This window comes from Copadichromis virginalis, linkage group LG14 (assembly GCF_057382275.1).
Source record: "Copadichromis virginalis isolate Kocher_CV1m ecotype Utaka linkage group LG14, C_Virginalis_male_GT1.1, whole genome shotgun sequence".
NCBI lineage: Eukaryota > Metazoa > Chordata > Actinopteri > Cichliformes > Cichlidae > Copadichromis > Copadichromis virginalis.
In genome coordinates, this window is record NC_140631.1 from 21,434,702 (window position 1) to 21,455,888 (window position 21,187).

Here is a 21,187-nt window from a genome sequence, read left to right on the forward strand (position 1 = left end):
TAACCTCTGCTTCAACAAACATTTATGGCAGGTTCTTGGGCACCGCGCTGATTGTTTGTTGTTGCACTCCTTCTGTGACGTCACCACAGACCATTGCTGTTCGCATTCGCTCTTATAGGCACACTGAGCTCACTGCAGTCTTTTCTGGAACAATAAGTGTCGCCAAAAAGAAAAAGCCTTTGTTGATGTAGGACTAGAAAAAGTCAAAAAAGTTAGCAAAACTATGGCAAATATTTCTTTTGTTTAGTTTTCTCCAGAATGTCTTTTCAGGCTGTTGCAACATCTCCCACAGCATAATGTGAGACTCCTTGAGAAGCTCCTACACTGATATAAGTCTATACGATCCTGTCGGTAAAAATCGGTTTTTACCAACAAGACTGTATACTCACACAAGGACAGAAAACTTGAGAGCTGCTGAAGTTACACCAAAGCGTGCAAGTGGAAATTTCACTGTAAAAGAAAAACCTGTGGGTTTGCAAATGAAATGCACTGTAAGATTTGCTAATATATTTACTCTATATGAACATATTCTCTAGGTGACTGAGATAGACAGCCAATAACCTCAACTCACTGTGAACTGCAGAAAATTAGTAACATTTAACTCACCTCAGTCACAGGATAAATGATCCGAAAGTAAGAACTAGAGTGTCCAAGTATTTATTTTTACATAATTATATTTGATAGCAGGGAGTGAGCCATAGTGTCACCAACTATTAGTATTCCCTAAATGGGATAACACTAAAGGCCACACAAGTACTGTAGTTGCCTCTCTCTTGGGTACCTGTCCTCATTTTCCCCAGTCATTATTCTTATTCTTAGAAGCTTTATTCATGAAGCCTCGGGGACAGGCCCTGGGGGAGGAGCTGGGGAGGAGTGAGGAGGATGAACAGGTGCAGAGAAGCAGAAAGATGCAATCAAAGAGAATAAAGAAGTAAGTGTGGTAGTTCTACCCAGGAGCATTTTCTCCTGATGTCCCTCACCCCTGACCCGACATTCAACCCTGTATTCAGACACTGGTCCTAAAAAAAGACATATTATGAATGCTCTTTGAAGCAGCTGTGCATGTGTGTGTGTCGGTGTGTGTCAGTGTGTTAGTGTAAACGTCAGTGTGTGCTTGTGTTTATTAATGTGAAGACCTGACTCCCAACACATTCAAATGGCTATGAGTGCATTTAAGGACTAATTTCCAAGCCTTTTCTATTCCTTCACTGCCCTCCAGAGCAGTATTTCCTCACTTTCTCTTTCTCTCTGTTTGTAAATATCTTTCTCTACCTCTTCTTTTCCTCTGCACTGTCTGCTTGGCAGACTTTACACTCTCTTGCTGTCAGAGCCCCTCGTGGGTTTTGGAACTACTCTCTTCCTCTCTTGCTTTTCTCTCTCTCTCCATTTCTTCTTTCCTTCCCTCACTGAGAACAACCGAAGCCTCCGTTTTCTCTCTGCTTGAGGCAGTTTTGTGAAAGAGGGAAGAAAAAAGGGACGACAGAGCGAGATAGACGGGAGAAGTAGGCAGACAGAGAAATGAATGGCCTTATTCACAAGCACAGCAAAACCAGACACACACACACACACACACAGTAGGGTACATAGCAATCTATCATTCTCAATAATCACTGCCCCTGTTTATGAAGCTGTTGTGGCTCAGTTATCCTATTAGCTATGTTCTACTGGAGAGGATTCGATATGAAATCCATAAGGTGGTCAATTGTTCTTCCCAGACTATTGATTTTCAAGGTTTATCTTGTCTTTATAATGCTACTAATTAGCCCACTTGAGGCATGGTGTCCCTGAAAATGTCTGATCAATTGTTTTCTGCATGTTTGCAGATTTTTGCATTATAAATATGTTTTATTAAACTGGATAAACATATCCCATGAGATTCAAAAAACTCTTTAGGTAGCTCTTCTAGGGAGAAGAATGCGTTATAATAATGTCTCCGGGAAGGAAACCACAAAAATATTTAATTCTTCATAACTCGTTTATGCCTCTTGCTTATATTGCTTATACTGCTGTGCATACCTCTTTATTTTGGTGCTGAACAATTGGCCATTGCTTAAAAAGCTCTCGGATGCCTCCTAATTTTGATCTATTTTATAAAGTAGTGAGCATTTTCTCTCAAAGAATATTAATCTTTAGGCTTTTAGCCTGACTTCATACCTTTTTTCTTTTCTTTTCTGCTCATAAATAGAGTGGATAAAAAGCTGCTTTCTTGATTTAAAAATAAACGTGTGTAAAAAGTGTGCATGATTGTCTATTACAGAAGCATCTGTTAACCTGTTTGCTTTTTAAGAAGAGCTGTGGGGAAAAGTGTTTCATGTGTTTTACTGTTGCATGATTTTATAGAAAACATACCATTGGGTATCCTTGTTGGTCTTCAGACAACAATTCTAAAGAACCAAATGGGAGAAAACAGTAAAACAATTTTACAGGCATATTATGAAATTTCTTTTCTTTTCTAACCTTTGTGGTGCCGGCAGCTTTTTGCAAGGAGTTGCTCCATTGTGTCATAATCTCCAGTATGGTGTATTATATGGGAACTAATCTGAAATCCATACAGTGACTTTGCTCTCTGCCAGATTTTATTGATCTCCAAACTCCTATCTTGTCTTTATAATGGTCCTCTTTAACAGAGCTTTTGATGCCCATACAAATGTAGTGCTTCACTGTGTAATAAACGAAACTTCTAGAATGGTGCAGTGGTTAGCACTGTCACCCCACAACAACAAGCCCCTGGGTTTGAACCCACTGGTGGCTGGGTCCCTTCTGTGGGGAGTTCTCCACATGTCTGTGTGGGTTCTTTTTAGGTTTTTAGAGACCACAATAAACCAGGAGTTCCACAAACAGACAAAGCTGGATCAGATAACTCAAGAAAGACTCTGTGGCTACAAACACACACAGAGGTATAATCAGCAGGAATGGATACAGCTGGGTAACAAGAGATAGGTGATGACAATCAGGAACATGAGCCAGGGAGGAAGTACAGGTCAGAGCAAGACATTAGAAATTACCAGAGCAAAAAATGAACATTAACCCTAACTGGCACAATGTGTTTTTTGAATAGAATAACTAATTTCACATACAGTAGGAGTCTCAGTCACTGTGGACATTTTACTGTTCAAAGGATCATCCTCAAGCAGTTAAATATTTTTTCTTTGAAAATCTGGACTTTCACTTTTGCTGCGCTGGAACAAAAAAGCACAGGAGCTTGCTTCTCCAGAGCTTACCCCTGGGTAAATGAGTTAAACGTGAACTTTCAGTGTAAGCCATTGTGCAGGTCATTTGTCTATAATTATATTGCACATAAAGTTGATTATTGGTATTCACCACGTCCCCACTCCCCACCCCCCCACCCCATTCTCGGGTACTACTGCTCTACCCTGTAGGCAGCCCCAGGCAATGTCAGGGAAAATGCACCTTATGGCTTTTAAACAAGCTTGTACTCCTCATTTGCTCATGTGTGTGCTTTATTTTGGCCTTTGCCTCAAGATAATGGGAGATCACAGACTGAGAATTGCATGTGTGCTTTGGAGGATGGAGGGATGCTTGTGTGTGAAGGTAACTACAGCATCTACAGTATGGGTCTGTATATGCGTACACTCAAAAAAAATAATTCATTGGATGAACGTAATTTCATCTTGCCACTTATATTCTATCTAAACAAATCATGTTATATTAATCCATCTTGATTGTGTTGTTTGCACACAATATATGTTTGTTGTTGTTTGTACCAAGTTAGTCTACTTAAATTTATTTAAAGTCATGTTATATTGTTTAAACACTTTGGCAAGTGAAAAGTCAGTCTTGTTACATGAACTAGTAAAATATTTGTTTGTTACACCAGTGATAATCTTGTTGAATGAACAAATGTAACTTCTGTCTGTAGTGCATGTTGTGTTCATATTACATAATGTTCAACAAAAAAATTCAACGGATTTAGAGCAACTTCCAATCCACCCATCCTCTTATCTTTATCTGGGCTGCGGAAGTGATAGGGTAAGAGGGGCAGGGTACATCCTGGACAGGTCGCCAGACTATCACATAGAGACAAACAACCATTTGCACTTTAACACCTTTGGGTAATTTAGAATCACCAATTACCCTTACCCTAATAACTGCATGACTTTTAACTGTGGAGGAAACCAGAGTACGCAGAGAGAACCCATTGCAAACTTGGCCAGATTGTGGACTTGAACCCAGGACCTTCTTGCTCTGAGGCAACAGCACGTACCACCATGGCATTGAACCATGGTGGTACTCAACAAAAGTAGGAAAGCTATGCTTGATGCAGAATTTTCTTTATGTTTTTGTCCTTGACAAGTTAAACCATAGTAAATAGTAATACATACAATACACGTGGTGTGTATGGTTGTCTGCCTCTTCCTGTGGTTTGACATCTCGTGTAATCTTGTGAATTTCGTGAGTCCAGGCAACTAACCACTCTTCCTAGATTGTATCATGTCATCTGAACAAGAACAAATTAAGTTTTTGAATTTCATGCACATCCAACGTGATTTAATTACAGAAGGTATCTATTCTCTCTGCTATGTTAACAAAAGAAAAGCAAGAAGCTGTCGTAAAGACATCAGCATCATGGTGAGGAATTTGAGAGGGAAAATGGTTAAAGAGCAAACAACACCAGAAGCAAAGAGAGCGACTCTGTTAGACTGTGAATTATTGTACTGTTTCAGCAACATTCTTTCTTCCCTGTTATGCAAATTGGACAAATTTGAATGTGAAAACAAGAAATAAAGTGATTTTGCAGAGTATGCAGATGATTGAGAGGGCTTTCTATATAAGCACAGAGATACAAATCAGAGAATAACATGGACGGCCGTGGATGTAGAGGCTTGAGTAATGCAGACAAAGGAAGGACATCAGATTTATGGAAGGGTATGCGCAGAGAAACAGAGATGTTTGACAGACAGAGCGAGTAATTAAGAATCAAAAAACAGACTGTACATTAACAAAAAAGGAGATGCTCGTGAACAAGTGAAGGGGGAGCAACTAGATGTAAATGTAGGAGATGTCCCTGGAGACCTATTGTGTCCAGTGCTTTAACTGTGGTGATGATGTACCATGCCGCTGGTCCCTTCCTCTCATTAAAGCTTTATGAAGCAAGCTTAGCACACATTTTATTACAATGACGCCACTGTCTGGCACATTCCAGCCTTGCGGCAGGGTGGTGTTGGTGGAGAGGGTTTCAGAAAAAAAAAGCCAATAGAGGCATAGATCAGAAAGGGAATCAAGAGAGAAAGGAAGACAGTGAGTGTAAGAAAGGCAAAACCAACATCAGGAAGCACGAATAGAAAAAAGAAGAAGCGATAGACGGAGAACAGAAGCTAAGAATGAAAGCTCAGATGAATGAAAAGTGGGATTTCAGTTATGTGCTCTGGGCCTGTGTGTATAGTTGCAGCTGTCTTGGTATTGTATAAAAATAGACTGGTTTGGGATTAAGGCTATCAATATTTCTTTAGGTTTTGATGGAGGCCCATGAGGTAGAGGGAAAATTCAAATTTGAAGACAAGTGATGTCATAAGCTGCATCTAAGCCAGAAGTTTCAGTCAAATTTCAAAAGAAGTCATCAGCTGGCACAGGAGCTCTGCTCCAATCTGCTACCCAGGATGTCAGCTCACATGTTCAGTGCTTCAGTTCTATTATTTCTCATTCTGCTGGGTTTTTTCCTTAACTCAAAATAGTTGATCCTTTTACCACAAATTCATCCAAAATCAAGCCAGTTGTACTGAGATTTATACATACAAATGGATTTTCTTTAGCATTTATAATAGATGAAACTCCAAGTACTGCACTTTCCTGGCACTTCACTAAAAAAGTACAATCTTTTTTTATTATCTTATAACACAACCTCATTTCAGCATCGCTTATGTTACGCTCATGTGCACTGAAATATCAACCGAAATCTGGGAAAAAGTTGTAAAACTCATTTGTGAAGACACTAAGAACATTGACTTTAAGAACGCCATGACTCAGCTACTGCTGAATGACGCATGCTAAGTACGTCTAGTATGCTAGTTCTCTGAATTGAAGACATTTAGCTCCTGTCATAATCAGAGACTAAATCCCTGCCTTATCGCCTCCTGGGTGTAGGGGCCTCAGCTTTGTTTAATTGCCACAAGCCCAAGCGTCAAAGCTGCATCTCCCTCAGTGTTTACCCCCACTGAGGCTTATAGCTGATAATGGAATTACTCTGAGTCCCAGGGGGAGGGAGAGCAGGAGGAACAGGAAGAGGAGGCAGCTATAGATGAAGGAAAGTGGATGATGGTGGAAGCTGAAAGAGAGAGGATGGATGGAGCAGCTGCCTGGAAAACTAAAGAAAGGGGCAAAGGTATGAGGTGATGTGATGCACAAGAAGATAAATAGAGGGAGAAAGACAGGAAGGAATTTAGAGTAATGCCTGACAGTTGCCAAAAGCAAACCCTGCAGTCTTCGTGCCTTACTGTTTACTCCAGTGTGACGTATGATGGGGCGGAGAATGAATTATGATGCAGGGTAGAGCTGAAGTCTAAAAACATGGCTGTTTGAAAGAAAGGAAGAATGGGACTTAGAAAAGAAAGAGGAGGAGGGAATAAGAGGATAAAAGAGAAAGTGGGCAGCCGAAGTGAAATATTAAATCCTATAAAAAGAAATAAATGATGACACAGTTTTCTTAGACTTCACTCGCTTAATTTCTGTCCTCTTCTTTTTTTGAGAATATGGAGGATTCCTCTATTCACATACCAAATGCTTTTTTCTTGGTTGAGCTACAAAGATGAATGACAAAACAAAGCAGAGGGTAGAATTTTGCAGAAGCGACATAGCGGAAGATGTCAGAGCTTTTTAGTCTTCTCTCTGTCATGTTTGAAAGCTTCCGGATGTTTGGCGACTGAGCTGCAGTGCTGTAGCAGAAAATGACTATATTTGAAGTGAACTCGTGGCTTGGTCTCGGATTTTTTATTTATTTATTTGGCTCTGCATGTCTGTATGTGTGCAGAGATGGATCTTAAGGATCTAAAAGCTGTTGGGAGCTTGGATTTCATTTTAATTTTCTCAAAAAAGGCATAAGAAGCAACATGAATTTTGGCAACTGGGAACGATTTTGTGTGAGCATTTGAAAATGTCTTGTCAGGGAGCTTAGGTTGGCGTCTGGTTTTCAACCCATGCCCCTGCAAATGTTTGTGCTTGTAATTTATAACTACATGTGGAAGTACATAAGAAGTGGCAGGGAGGGCTATTGTGTTGGGGCCTGTTTTGGGTGAAATAAAAGTCATTTTGCAAAAGCAGTCTAATGTGAAAATGACTGATGTATTTTCAAGATCTGTTCTGTTTCATTAGGCATTTGCAAAATCAGTCACACACACAACTCAAAAATAAATTAAAGAAAAAATGCAGTTTGTGGGTCTAATTAGGAGTGTAAAGTTAGTGCATAGCTGACACAAGTTGAAGCCGTCTCTCATTAAAATTGGTTCACATGTGAAACCCGATTCCACAATGTGAATTTAATTAAGGGCTTCTCCATCCTCCCTTCTTGCTGTTTTTGGACCGTTTCTCTAGCAGCTGAGTCACTGAGTATAATATAGTGTCATATAGTATTTTTGTCGACTTACCCACTTTTTTTCCTTCTTCTACCTGGATCCCTTTTGTGTCCGACACCTTATCCCCCGACCCCTCTCCATCTTCCACCTCTTCTCTGTCCACAGTCTGTTCTCAGTATTCAAGGGGGGTCTTCGCTATCTTCGGCCTTTACGACAAGCGTTCAGTAAACACGCTGACATCGTTTTGTGGGGCCCTGCACATCAGCCTAGTGACACCCAGCTTCCCCACTGAAGGCGAGGGCCAGTTCACGCTGCAGCTTCGGCCGTCCATCAGAGGAGCTTTGCTGTCCCTGTTGGACCACTATGACTGGAGCCGATTTGTCTTCCTCTACGACACAGACAGAGGTAAATGCCCAGCAATGACTGTGCTAATGTTGCATGTAAAAACAGTTCGAATATATAGTGGTCTTATGACCAAGACAAAATCTGACCACTTCTAATTTTCTTCTACTTAACTTTTATTCCTTCTGAGTTTTAAAGAGCAAAGTCAGAAAAAAATCACAGAAAAAAAATCCAAGCGCTAATGGGCAGGTGTGTCATTGTTTTCATAGGACTCAATGCCATTCTGTTAATACTACATACACCACATGATCCAGTAGCTTCTGGATCCATCCTTGGTGTTAAAAAATTTTTTAAAATTAAAGTAATAATTTTCTTTTTGATTTTTAGTATTTCACATTTAATTCAATTCAGTTCAGTTTTATTTTATAGCACAAAATCACAACAAGAGTTGCCTCATGGCACTTTATATTATAAAGGTAAACACCTCACAATTATACAAAGAAAAAACCCAACAATCATATGACCCACTATAAGCACACACTTTGGCAACAATGGGAAGGAAAAACTCCCTTTTAACAGGAAGAAACCTCCAGTAGAACCATGCTCAGGGAGGGGCAGCCATCTGCCGTGACCAACTGGGGGGTGAGACAGGATAAAGACCTGCTGTGGTTAGCTCGCTCTGCTTTATAATGTTGTAATTTGAGGTTTTCGTGCATTTGCTTAAGGTCCCGCACACTGTCTCACAGCATTGAGGGCTAGACTTCGACTGGGTCTTTGCAGCACCTTGGTTCTTTTCTTTTACAGCCTATCTGTTATAGATTTGCTGCTGAGCTTGGGATCATTGTCCTGTTGGATGACCCAAGTCCTGTGGCTTCAAAACAAGCCCTCAAATGATCAACCCTCCATGCTTGTGCTTAACAGTTGGCATGAGGTGTTTGTGCTGATATGTTGTGTTTGGTTTTCACCAATCTTGGCACTTTGCTGGGCATCTCCACTTTGGTCATGTCTTTCCAATGCAAGCACTAAAGCCTTGACATTTTTTTTCAAAAGCATCTTTGCAAACCTAAGTCATACAGCCCTGTTTTGTTTTTGTTTTTTAAGGGGAGGCTTTCTCATGGCAGCCTTTCAAAAAAAGTTGTACTTTTTTACCAGTCAATCTTCATCTAATTGTGCTGTGACAAACTTTAACATTTAACACACTTACTGAGGCCTATAGACCCTGAGACCTATTGCTTGGAGGTGTTTTGCATTTCTAAGGCCGAGCATTGCATTGTTTGACTATATGGTGGATTTCCTGGGACGTCAGCTCCTGGGAAGATTGCAGCATTGAGCTAAAACATTCCTGAATCCTCCAGAACATCAAACTGTCAAAACTTTTTCTTTCATAGAGGTGCTCAGACTTGCAGATGATCAGTTAATCAAGGACATTTGATTAGCAGCACCCAGCTGCTACTGACCCTCTTAATTCCTATAAAAGCAGTAAGGGCGTACCCCTCTTAGCCTTAACCCTTTCTTTTCTTTTTTTTTTCTTTTTTTTCATAAAGTAACTCCCATATTTAGCCCTGTGTTCTCATGGAAACACAAAGGTTTTATTACTGGCAATGGGCGACCGTGGCTCAGGGGGTTGGGAATCGCATCTGTAACCGGAAGGTCGCCGGTTCAATCCCTCGGCTCTCTGTCCTGGTCGTTGTGTCCTTGGGCAAGACACTTTACCCTACTGCCTACTGGTGTTGGCCAGAGGGGCCGATGGTGCGATATGGCAGCCTCGCTTCTGTCAGTCTGCCCCAGGGCAGCTGTGGCTACAACTGTAGCTTGCCTCCACCAGTGTATGAATGTGAGTGTAAATGAATAGTGGTATTGTAAAGTGCTTTGGGTGCCTTGAAAAGCGCTATATAAATCCAATCCATTATTATTAATGAGCAGACTTTATAAGGACAGCAGCTGAAACAGTGGTGATTTGGCACTTTTCAGCCAGAGACAAAGATTTGGCGTCAGCTCTCGCGGCGTTCACCTGCTTTTGATTCGACCATGCCAAAATGCAGCACACGCAAGTTAGTGGAGCAGGCACAGCTGATGCCCTCAGACCCTAACCACTGTCATGGGGATGCTTGGCACGTTATTTCTCTCACACACACCTACATGTGTGCACAAATAGACACACACATACACTCCCACACAGACTAATCCCCAGCCACAGGGAGTGAAACACAGGTCAAACATGACGTAAAGTCCCCAGACCGTACTATAGTGGGTATGTGTGTGCATGTGTGTAGGTGCCTCAGCCAGCATCCTGTGGCCTTCGTTGTTTTAAGTTATTACCTGGGGGAGCAAAAGGGGAAAAAAAGAGGAAGGAAAAGGGGGAACAGGAAACACAGGTTAGGTCAGTCGTGCTGGTGGCAAAGTCAAAAAGACAGAAAATTAGCTGTGAGTCATGAGAGGAGGAGACAAACAAGGTGACGGGGGCAAGGGCTAGGAAGAGGAGAAAGTGGAGGTAGATGGGGGGGCAGTGGAGGATGGCAGGGGGAGCATTACAGAAAGGAGGAATAAGTAGACAGACAAAATCACAAGCCTCTGGGGATGTACAGTAGCATATAGCACAGGAAGGAGGGGAAATGTTTGAGAGAAAGGGGGATGGGAGGGAGAAATGGAGCGAAAGATGGATGCGTAAGAATTTGGGCTGTACTCACCCATGACTTGGCCAAGGCAGGGCCCTTCATTACAGGCTCCCATCAAGACCTGCTGCCTGTAATGTGCTGGAAAATAGGCAGTAACACTGTGATCTGTTTTATGCACCCTGCTCTGCTCCAGAGACAGCTGCTAACACGCACTCACAGAGGCACGAACTGTGGATGTCCACAGAACTGCACATGTGCATGCAAAGGCAAATGCATTCACAGACAAATTCAAATAGATTACATTAGTGCATACCCATTTCTGAAAGCATTAGATAATATGTGTAAAAACAGTACATAGGAAGGCACACATACTGCAAAACACCTGAGTAACTTACAATATAATCAGTTTGTATTCTGCAATTAGTTTTAATTCTGATTTCATTTCGATTTTTTTTGTGTTCAATACAGTTTAGTTTCTGAAGCAGATAAGCTCATTTGAGTTTAGTTTTTATCCACTCTTTCATTTTCTTCTGCCTCACCAGTTCAGGGTTGCAGGTGTGCTAAAGCGGTCACAGGGCGAAAGGCAGGGTGCAATGCAAAATGATGATTTTTAGTTTAGTTTTTATTAGCTAGTCTTAAACTGGTTATTGCAGTAAAAACAAAGCACTTTGTGAAGGCGGTTGACTCCAGGTCACGCACACCTGCTAATTCTTAATAAACAAAATCAGCAAAGTCTCATCCAGGCAGGTTGTGATGACACATGTGAACAAAATGTCAAAAACAAATTTTCTTTTAGTTTAGTGGATTTCGTAAGTTCACAAAATCTTTTTTGTCAGTTTATTTTTCTCCAAAAGTTGGGTTATTTTTTACACCAAGTTTTACCTTTTTAGAGTTTTAGGTTAAGTTTTAGGCACAGACATTTTCATTTAGACACATGTATGATTCTATATAGCATCAGTCTAGTGGTTAAAAAGGTCAAACTAGAGTGTGTGCTTTCTCGTCTTGTGTTTTAGAAGACTCCCGCTGTACTCGTGTTTCTCTGCCTTTGTGTCCATGTGACTTTCAGCGAATTGTGATATCATTTTATTTTGATTGAATCTGCTTTGCTCAGAGAGTTAGCATCAAGGTTTGTTTCAGCGCTCATTGTGATAGAAACATGGCCGCATGCCAATATTAAGAAAGAATATTGCTGTTGCATTGTGTTATTACTTATTATTACATGTTTCCCATTTGTCTTGACCCAACATGACACTTGTTCGGTGTAATATTATATCCATTGTCACTCATGTTAACACCTTCTGCTTGTTTGATCAAGTCAGATTCATTAGAAACACATTAAGAAGACAGCCTGTTCAAAGGTGTGTTGCCTCATATTGTAGAAGCAGAAGTCCATTTTATAGTTTTGATTCCAGACTATAAATACTAAGTATTTACACATGAATTACTTTTTAATCCTATTTTACTCTTAAGGGGGAAAAGGATTGAGAATTTAATTTCAATGACATGTCAACACTGAGTGTCAGAATTCGACAGACAATTCAGACGTTACACTTTGCAGGCTGGAAGATAAAAAATTAAGTTGAAGATGCGTTAAATGCTAAGCATTTTGCCCCTAGTTTTTAAGCGTAATGCACACCTGGAAACAGTTTTGCTAATTCTGGTATAGTGTGCAAAGGTTTTACCTCAACTATGATTAGGATAACAGATTTTGAAAACACGAGCACTTTTATTTATTTAGTTTTTTTTCTGGAAAAAACAGCAAAGCATAATTTATCCATTTTTCAACTGCATCATGTACCTAGTGCAGCATTAATTCTCTTTTTTGCTTCCCTTACTCTCTGTTGTTTAGGTTATGCAATACTGCAGGCAATTATGGAGCGAGCGGGGCAGAACGGATGGCAGGTCAGGACACACACAAATGCGCAAATTCTTGGAAACCTGCTAAAACACACACACATGCACAAGAATTGTCATGCTTTCTCAGAGCGCACAACTAGTATATTAATTTAAACATCCACATGCACACACTGTGCTCCCATGCTGTGTATTCACATTTCTGTGATTAGTTCTTCAAATAGCTTTTTCATTTGCTTGAGGTTTACATGCATGACTCTATCCATGATGTCTTCTCTTGTGTTCCTGCGCGCATTTGACATGTACAGGTGAGTGCAATCTGTGTGGAGAGTTTCAATGAGGCGGCGTATCGGAGACTCTTAGAGGACCTGGATCGACGGCAGGAGAGAAAATATGTCATTGACCTGGAGCCTGAGAGACTACAGAGCATCCTGGAACAGGTACTGTTATTGGGAAATTTAACCAACAAGATTGTGAATACTTCAGTCTAAAATCCAAAATAGTGCTTAAGCCAGCAAACCATGTAACTCATGTTAGTTGAGTATGGAGGTTGAATATGGAGAGATTTGTGGTGCAGATAACTTAGCAGGATGGAAAAACATGGAATAATTAACAGGTCTATTAAATGTTAAATAATTCTGTTTTAGAGTAAGTTTGAGGTTGTTATTGCCATTTATTAATGGCTACATTACATTTATAGCATTTATAAATACTCTACAGTCCCTGGTTACGAGTAATAAAAGGAATTTTTAAAATGTAAAAAAAGAATTATCCAACTGCTGGTGCATGGAGGTCTGACACTGATCTGGATGCTAAACAAGATCATGAGATCGAGTTAATGGCTGCCCAAATATCACTGAGTGAGGGCAGAGATGACATTACTGACCTGCACTTAACACTTAATGAGATACAGCCAAAGCACAATGATACGTTTTTAGATCCTTTTAACCACATAATAGGTTGTGTTAAGTAATGAGGTGAGACCCTGTGAGAAATAGTGAAAACAATTAGAATTAAAGTTAAGTTACTAATGACTGTAGTACCACATAATGGAGATTTTTCACCGTACCACTAGTGTCTGCCGACTGTCTGCTCCACTCAGCTGGTTGCAGCAGCTCGCCTGATGCTTTCTGACATCTGGAAAGAAAACAAGATTTGAGTTTTTCCCTGGAGTTCGTAAATGTGGAATGAAAAACTGTGACTTCCCCAACAGTGTGTGATTGCAGTAATGACAGTAAAGAGTCCTATCGCACACAGATTTCAAGCATATACCCACGTAATAAATATCAAGGCATGCGCTCGGACACCTTATGGCTCTCTGAGTTCATTAGATTGTCTGTCTTGTTTGATGGTTAAGTCTTGAGCTCTGACAGGTCTCAGGAGTGTGTGTGAGAAAGAGAGAGCGTGTGACTCAGGGCTGCAACATCCCATTGGTCCTGCCACCTGTCATTACATGTGATCCTCACTTTGCATATGTGATAAACTCACTAACACAAACATACACACAAGCACATTCACTAATGCACATACCTCTCAGAAACTCCTACAATTACTGGTAACACACAGAAATTTAATATATGTAAAAAAAAAAAAAAAGCTAAAATTACAGCATTACAATGCACATAGTCATACAGCTACACGGACACAAACCCACACTAGTAGCGGCATCTCAGACACACAGACTGTTTCTTAATTGGCTTCTGTGCTGAGTGAACAGACAGACAGGAGGCGCACGCACAAACGCACACATGTGTACTGAGACGGGCATACAGACACAAACACACACACTAGTCAGCTCTGCAGAGCTGGCACTGGCTTGCATCCCTGCTCTGAGACAGAGACTGCTCTGTTTGTCTGCCCCTGCCAGCTGCGATCTTTGTGTGTGCACGCGCGTGTGTGTACGTACATCTGTCTGCGTCAGTACAAAGCCGCTGATATGTGTGGGTGAGAGAGAGACAAAGAAAAATGTGAACAGTTTGTTAATTAGGTTTATGCCACTTGTTAATCTCAATATGCATTCGACCACTTTGTCAGAATTCCCACAGTCTGCTGTATTTTCGCTCCATTTCCCTATATGGATAATATCAGTGACCAAAAACTCACGGGTTTTAGTTTTGAGCAGAAATATTTTTACCTTATAGGTCACATTTGAAATCAAATAGCAAACAAAAAAAAAAAAAAAAAAATGAAAAGAGTGAAATCATCTGCAGCTTTTATAACCCATATATTGTGTTTGGGTCAGACTTGACCTGTTTTCAAGTTTAGGTAAAGTATTATATGCTTTCTTTCAGTGGAACTACATTTCTCAAAAGCAGCTATTTCAACAAAACAAATTAAATTTTATCATTTCAATTTGAATGTCTCCAAAAGACAAAGTACTGGCTGTTTTCTGCATCACTAAAACATTTTAAAAGTCTGCAGAGTTTTTAGCCAGCATGGTACCAAAGTCTTTATCATTTTATCCTCCTTTAATCAGCATAATAAAGTAACCACAGCACCACTGTTAAGGAAGGTAATGGAGCAAGAGATGGAGGAAATCACCTTTTTGTCCTTGTCACACCCCTGTCGTGCTCCCTAATGCTACTTTCCCCTGGTTTCCAAATTAAATCCACGTTTTCTCTCCCCCTCTCTCTTTTCAGGCTGTCAGTGTGGGGAAACATGTCAAAGGTTACCATTACATCATAGCAAACCTGGTAAGGATGCTGGCGTTGCTTTCAACTGTTGTCCTGCTGTTTTCTGAAACACGTTTCCTACAGTGTTGGTGTAATATTTTATTCCAAAAGCCTACTTAAGAATCCACAGTTGACATGCAATACTAGACAAAACAAGATGGACCTTTGAAGAATTTTTCTTCAAGTCTTTGTCGTTACAGAGTTGGAGATTTTCTGCAATGATTAAAAAAACATTATCTTAATTATTTTCTATTTATTTCTACCAGATCCTATTATGTATTTTACTAAATTACTATTTTATCATGTGTCTCTCCTTGACAAAGTCACACCTTTGGGAAGCTGCTGGAATCAAGCTCAATAAAATCAGCATTGTTTCAACCTTAATTCCTGAAATCTTTTGAACAGTAGTTCTCTCCAGCACAGTGTAAAAGGGTCCGGCTCAGGTCAGGTTAGATGGAATTTCATTGCTTTTAGTGATTCTTCAATGTTGCAAAGTTTCCACTGTGGGGATGTAATCTGGAGATCTTAGTTTGTGGGAGGACTTTGAACCTTAGACCAGGGGTCTCAAACATATGGCCAGGGGGTCAGAATTGGGCCGACAAGGTCTCCAATCTGGGTCACTGGACAGTTTTGGAAAATGTGAAGGAAGGCTTAAACTTTGGACTTTTAACTAAAGTTTTATGTTTTACAGCTTTTCCTGCTCATAAAGACATCCCCCCATGGCCATTCATACGATACCGAAGTACTTGAGTAGTAGTTAATCAATTAAATGATCTACTGTAGAAAGTTCTGGGTTTTGCTTGACTTTTACAGTGGTTCCACAGTTAGAATAAATACATAAACAAAATAAAACACATTTCTTTATCAGAAAAACTGAGACTTTTTTCTTATATTAAGATATCTCAGGCAATAAATGTGTAGTTAGTGAAGTGTACCTTCTTTACACTGATTAAATGGTTGTTTCCTTGGATATTTCATAAGATAAATATGGACTGCATTACATCGTCTGGTCTGAAGGTTTTTGTGGTTTTTGTGTTACATTGTTCCAAACACATTTCTTTATTTCTGTCATGCTTTTGGTCTACCCAGGGTTTCAAGGACATATCTTTGGAAAGGTTCATGCACGGCGGGGCCAATGTGACCGGGTTCCAGTTAGTGGACTTCAGCAAGCCTATTGTCATAAAACTTATGCAGCGCTGGAACAAACTCGATCAGCGTGAATACCCTGGATCTGAAAGCCCACCTAAGGTAATAAAAACACGTTGCTCTATCATTGAATATGCATTTTGGAAATCTGCGGCAGACAGAGGTCTCGGTACCTGAAACATATTCTTGTGTGGTATCTGAAGCACTGAAATAAATTCTACAGCAAAATATGGAATGAAGAAAATGCAGGACTTCCATTCAGACTTACTTCAAAAATGCATGGTATTGAGATAAACAGTTACTTGAAGTGCACGCACACACATTACTGCCATTGATGTGCAAATTGCTCTTTGTACCTGAAATTCAACGCAAAAGCTGCACGGAAGGTTTTCAATCAGGTATCCAGCCACAGGGGGATACGCAGTATTTGAACCATTCAGAGTGTGATGTGGTGCATGTGTTACAGCTTCTTAGCCAATCAGAGCATGACCTCAGAATATGGCAGTGAAAAGGCTTATCTGTGATTAAGTCTCAAGGTTAACGTGATGCATACAGATTATGTAGACTAAAGACTTTGGTGTTCTGTGTCTGTTTAGAATAAAATTCTGCTGTCATGTGTCGGCTCTCTCACCTATTTACTCACTTTTCTGAGATATCTTTCTTTAACCTTTATAGTTCCAGCTCCTTATAGATATTCACAATTAAATCCCTTGACAGAGCACTGACCTGTGGGTATATTTATAGAAAAAATGTCCACCTACCCATTAAAAATACATCAGCTGTCAGCCCTCTGCCCGCTTGCTGAAATTGTTTGTATTCAATAATCCTCAAAAAAACACAGTAACGCAGTAACTACTTGTAACTAGTAACAGTGATGCAAATATATATTTATGGTTTTACGATTTCTAATTGGCACGCTATTTTTCACCCAGTCCCAGTGTTAATGAGCTAATCATCAGTTTTAGATTCACCTAATGAATTCTCATTAGTAGATGTCAGCTTCATCAATCGTCCCTTAACATTTACACAACATTTAGTGTGTTAATTGAGGTAAGCCTATTATGCATGATTGTGACAGATAAACACAGTGAACATATTTTGATGCACAAAACAGAAGCAAACACACCTGTAAGTGCTCAAATCTCAAAACCTCTAAACATCTTTGTTTAAGTGCATTCAGAGAATGTATTTACTTTTGCTGCCATGTACATATACTGTGTTACAAACCTGGAAACAATGATTTGAATGATTTAACAGTAACAGAAATCCAGTTACCTCTCGTGACAACAGATGCCTCCAAATTGCTCTTGGCTAATTTTTGCTCTGTAAAAAAAAGAAAAAAAATGAGCTCAGTTAACCTTGGGGCAACTGGTAGCCTTAGGCCAAATAAAAATGTGGCCTGATAATGGGCAGGGTGGGAAATACTACTGAGAATTGTCCCTTCTACACTTGAGGCTGGAATTTGAGCCGCCCATCAATCAAAATCTCTTAACTGCTGGTTTCTCTTTGTTTTGCTTGGAGATTTTATTGAAAAGTAATTGTCAAAGAAATATATTAAGCTCATTAAAATGTTGTAAATAATAATTAGGATCACTTCAGGAGATACAAACAATTTTTCCAAATTTCTGCAAACACTTGATCTGACTTTATGAATGTTGACCACATCTGTGTTAACAGATTTAATCAAAATGATTAATAAGAAGGATTTAATAATGATCATCGTGATAATAATCTTAGTAAACATTAGATTTGCTCACTTAAATTCTACTTTTAGTTATTATTGCTGGTATGAAATTAAATGTTCAGATGTTATTTCCCTCTCAGAAACTCATTTAATATTTTTTTCAATGTAGTGTTTAAATGTTTTTTTTCTTTTTGTTCGTCTATTAACTTCTTGCACAATCCTGACGTTTTCCATCTTTCTTGTTATTGCTTTTAATCAAATCCAGTTTATCCGTATTTTTTTTGAGCTATTTTCACAGGAAAGACACCCAGGTTCAGAACTTACAGGTGGAAAAGATAAAAAATTAAACATTCATATTGGGTAGAAGGCAGCAGCCCTACTTTAAAAAAAAAAAAAAAAAGAGCACACAAGCGTAAAAACACAGACACTCTGAAAACGACCAAAGTGACACAGGACTGTATACAGAGCGATGATCAGGGATGAGAGGAAACACAATGGGAACTAGACACAGCTGAGATTAAGCAAGACAATGAAAAGACAGTAAAACTAAAAGCAAGTCAAAAAGAGACAAACAACTCACAAAATAAAACAGGACATAACAAACAGCTAACAGACAAAGTCTCAAAAAGAAGGAAATGCTGGAGAGACAAAATTAGAACAGAACGTAACAGTAAAAGCCTTCACTCACAGACTGTACCGTTCTCCCTCTGAACGAAGACGAACTCGTGCTCAGCCAGTGTTATTCATGACGCCACGTTAAATGCTGTCATGCAAGGACACATCTATAACAGATTCAACAACCCTGGATATCTGGAAAACCAAAAACCCTTCTCAAAACAGGAAATTACAACTATACATGGAATTAAATAAGGAAGGCTTTGGCTACAAGACAGCAAACAAACAGCAGCTTTCAGTGAAACAGCCTGCAGCATCCAAACCCAGAGAATAATCAGAAACATGTATTTTCAGTCATCATATTGTCACAGTCATGGGAATTGTGGAAAAGGAATTTGACCTGATGATCAGACTGTGAATGTCAGGGTCAAATACCAAGTCCAAAATTATTCAGGATCAAGTTTTAGCTGTAACATCTACCCAACAGCAGAATTTTGCTCTGTTTGATTTTTGTTCTTTTGTTCTTTGCGTGGCAGTAAAAAAGGTGAAGATTCAGATGTGGAAGTCATCAGAATACTTCCAGGAGTGATCTGAAAACAGCAGGGGAGCCATAAGAGAGCTACACAAAGACAGTGAAATTTAGGTCAAATATGGTTTTGGCTCGAATTGGATGGAGTCGTTTACATCACAAACTTAGTTAGTTAGCAAAATGGCATTTTTATTAGCTTTAAAGATAAATAACAGCTGATGCTACTAGAAATAATTTTAGTTTTTCTTGCATTTGATTATACTGGACAATGTTCAAGTCCTTCCACTTGCAAAAGGAGGGATTTGATCATTTCACTTTTTGCAAAGCGTCATAGCTGCATAGATTTTTATAAATATGTGTGAAAAATGAAAACTACTTGGTTCATCTTTATATATTAATCATAAAGCCGGTCCCTGATATTTTTCTCTAAATGTTTTATCCTGTTTGACAAGCCACATTTAAAAACTTAAAGATTGAATCTGATCCTGGGGAACATTTTCTGAAACTTTGTGTTTTTAAAAGGTAATTCTGTTTCTTTGTGCCCCCAAAACATTTGTACTCTGCTCCTGACATAAACTGAAAGTTAGAAAACTACTTGGCTCACTTTTTGTTTTCTCTGTGATTCGGATAGTCTTCATCTGTCAGTCACATGCCTAAAGGCTTTCCTTAGTTTCAAAGGGTACAGATGAAAGGAGGATGACACAGTTGCGTAGCCTTGCAAAAAACACCTTGTGGGATACAAATCAAGGGATGTCAATAAGAGAGAAACTACCTGCAGAGGCGTGGAAAGCATTGGCAAGAGAATCTCAGCCGACTTGCCTGCATCCTTCCATTTTCATCCCTCCACTTCTTTCTGTCGCGATGTGAAGGCAGCCTGCTGAGTGTTTGACTGCCTCCATCTGTGTGGAGCTGCGTGTCTGTGTGTGTCCTGGGTGGGGGTGTTGCTGCTGAGTGTGTGTGTGTGTATTCTTCCCTGCAGCGCTGTGTCTTACCTATAATGAATTTGTCAAGCAATCTGTCAAGACCACCATCACTTGCAGGGTTTCATCAGAGCACAGACACTGATAGTGTCTTACATTGAATTAAAATTAATAGCAAGTCATTTTAAAGGTATTAAGTCTATTTTATAATACAACCCAGTGAAACAGTAATAAGCGTTTGTAAACCTTGGCAATCAGCATGACAAAGAATTATGGCATATTTGAAAAACACGTTTATGATATAATTTAACTCATTTAAATGGCTTCAATGTCACGTACAGTGACTTTATTTAAAAACTGTAACTCTGTCTAATCCTGGCACATTTACAGTGATGTTACATTTATAGTGGTGTTGATGGATATTTACTGGAGAAATAAAATAAAAGTCAGAGCAGTGAGATAGACTGTGGCACTGGTCACAGTTTACATAATGACCATGTTCCCTTATGTAGAGTTATGATGGTCTAAGCCTGGTCAAAAGATGTGAGTGGGTAGTAATACTGTTGTAGAAAAACATTCTTGGAAAGCAACAAATATACTGAAATACTTCACACTAAACATTTTAATGCAAAAGGATAATAAAACAGTTTTTAGGCAATTTATGTTATCAGTTATATAACATGAAGGACCTAAGATATACATACAGTTCTATACAAAGTTTAGGCTTGTCAAAGAGGTAACCTTTGTCCCCTCTCTCTTTTTCGCAGTATACCTCATCTCTGACTTATGATGGTGTCCTTGTAATGGCTGAAGCCTTCCGCACCCTTCGCCGTCAAAAAATCGATATCAGTCGCCGTGGCAATGCAGGTGACTGTCTGGCCAATCCAGCTGCTCCTTGGAACCAAGGAATAGATATGGAGCGTGCGCTCAAACAGGTTGGCTCAATTTCACTGATAGTGTACAAATTTTATAATAGAGTGAATGCTAAATGAATTATCCATTATCACATGTAAACACACAAAAAACAAATGAAATGAACAAAACAAAGAAGAAAGACTAGGATTGTTGCTGATGTAGAATTTTTTATTTTTTTTTTTGCTTTCTCCTGAAAAGCTGGAGGTAAATAGGTTGTAAATAATCTGAAACAAAATGGTAGCAGAAAAAATTACTGAAAAGGTTTTAAACACTAACTAAACTAATTAAACCATTCAGATAAACTCTTGGTTTTGTGCCTTTATTTTGGAAAGTTAAATCCAAGTGCTTTTATTTTGAAAATAAGGCATA

General features: G+C 39.4%; 1 protein-coding gene across 4 annotated transcripts in view; it reads left to right on the plus strand.

The window, feature by feature from the left end:
• gria4a (glutamate receptor, ionotropic, AMPA 4a) overlaps positions 1–21,187 on the plus strand; it is a 122,909-nt gene that overhangs the window by 52,627 nt on the left and 49,095 nt on the right. For all 4 annotated transcript variants that reach the window (XM_085429885.1, XM_085429887.1, XM_085429888.1 and 1 more), the window contains exons 3-8: positions 7,692–7,931; positions 12,333–12,385; positions 12,646–12,777; positions 14,977–15,030; positions 16,099–16,257; positions 20,671–20,838. In XM_085429885.1, the coding sequence (XP_085286011.1) occupies positions 7,692–7,931; positions 12,333–12,385; positions 12,646–12,777; positions 14,977–15,030; positions 16,099–16,257; positions 20,671–20,838 (806 nt within the window). The remainder of the gene's footprint in view (positions 1–7,691; positions 7,932–12,332; positions 12,386–12,645; positions 12,778–14,976; positions 15,031–16,098; positions 16,258–20,670; positions 20,839–21,187) is intronic.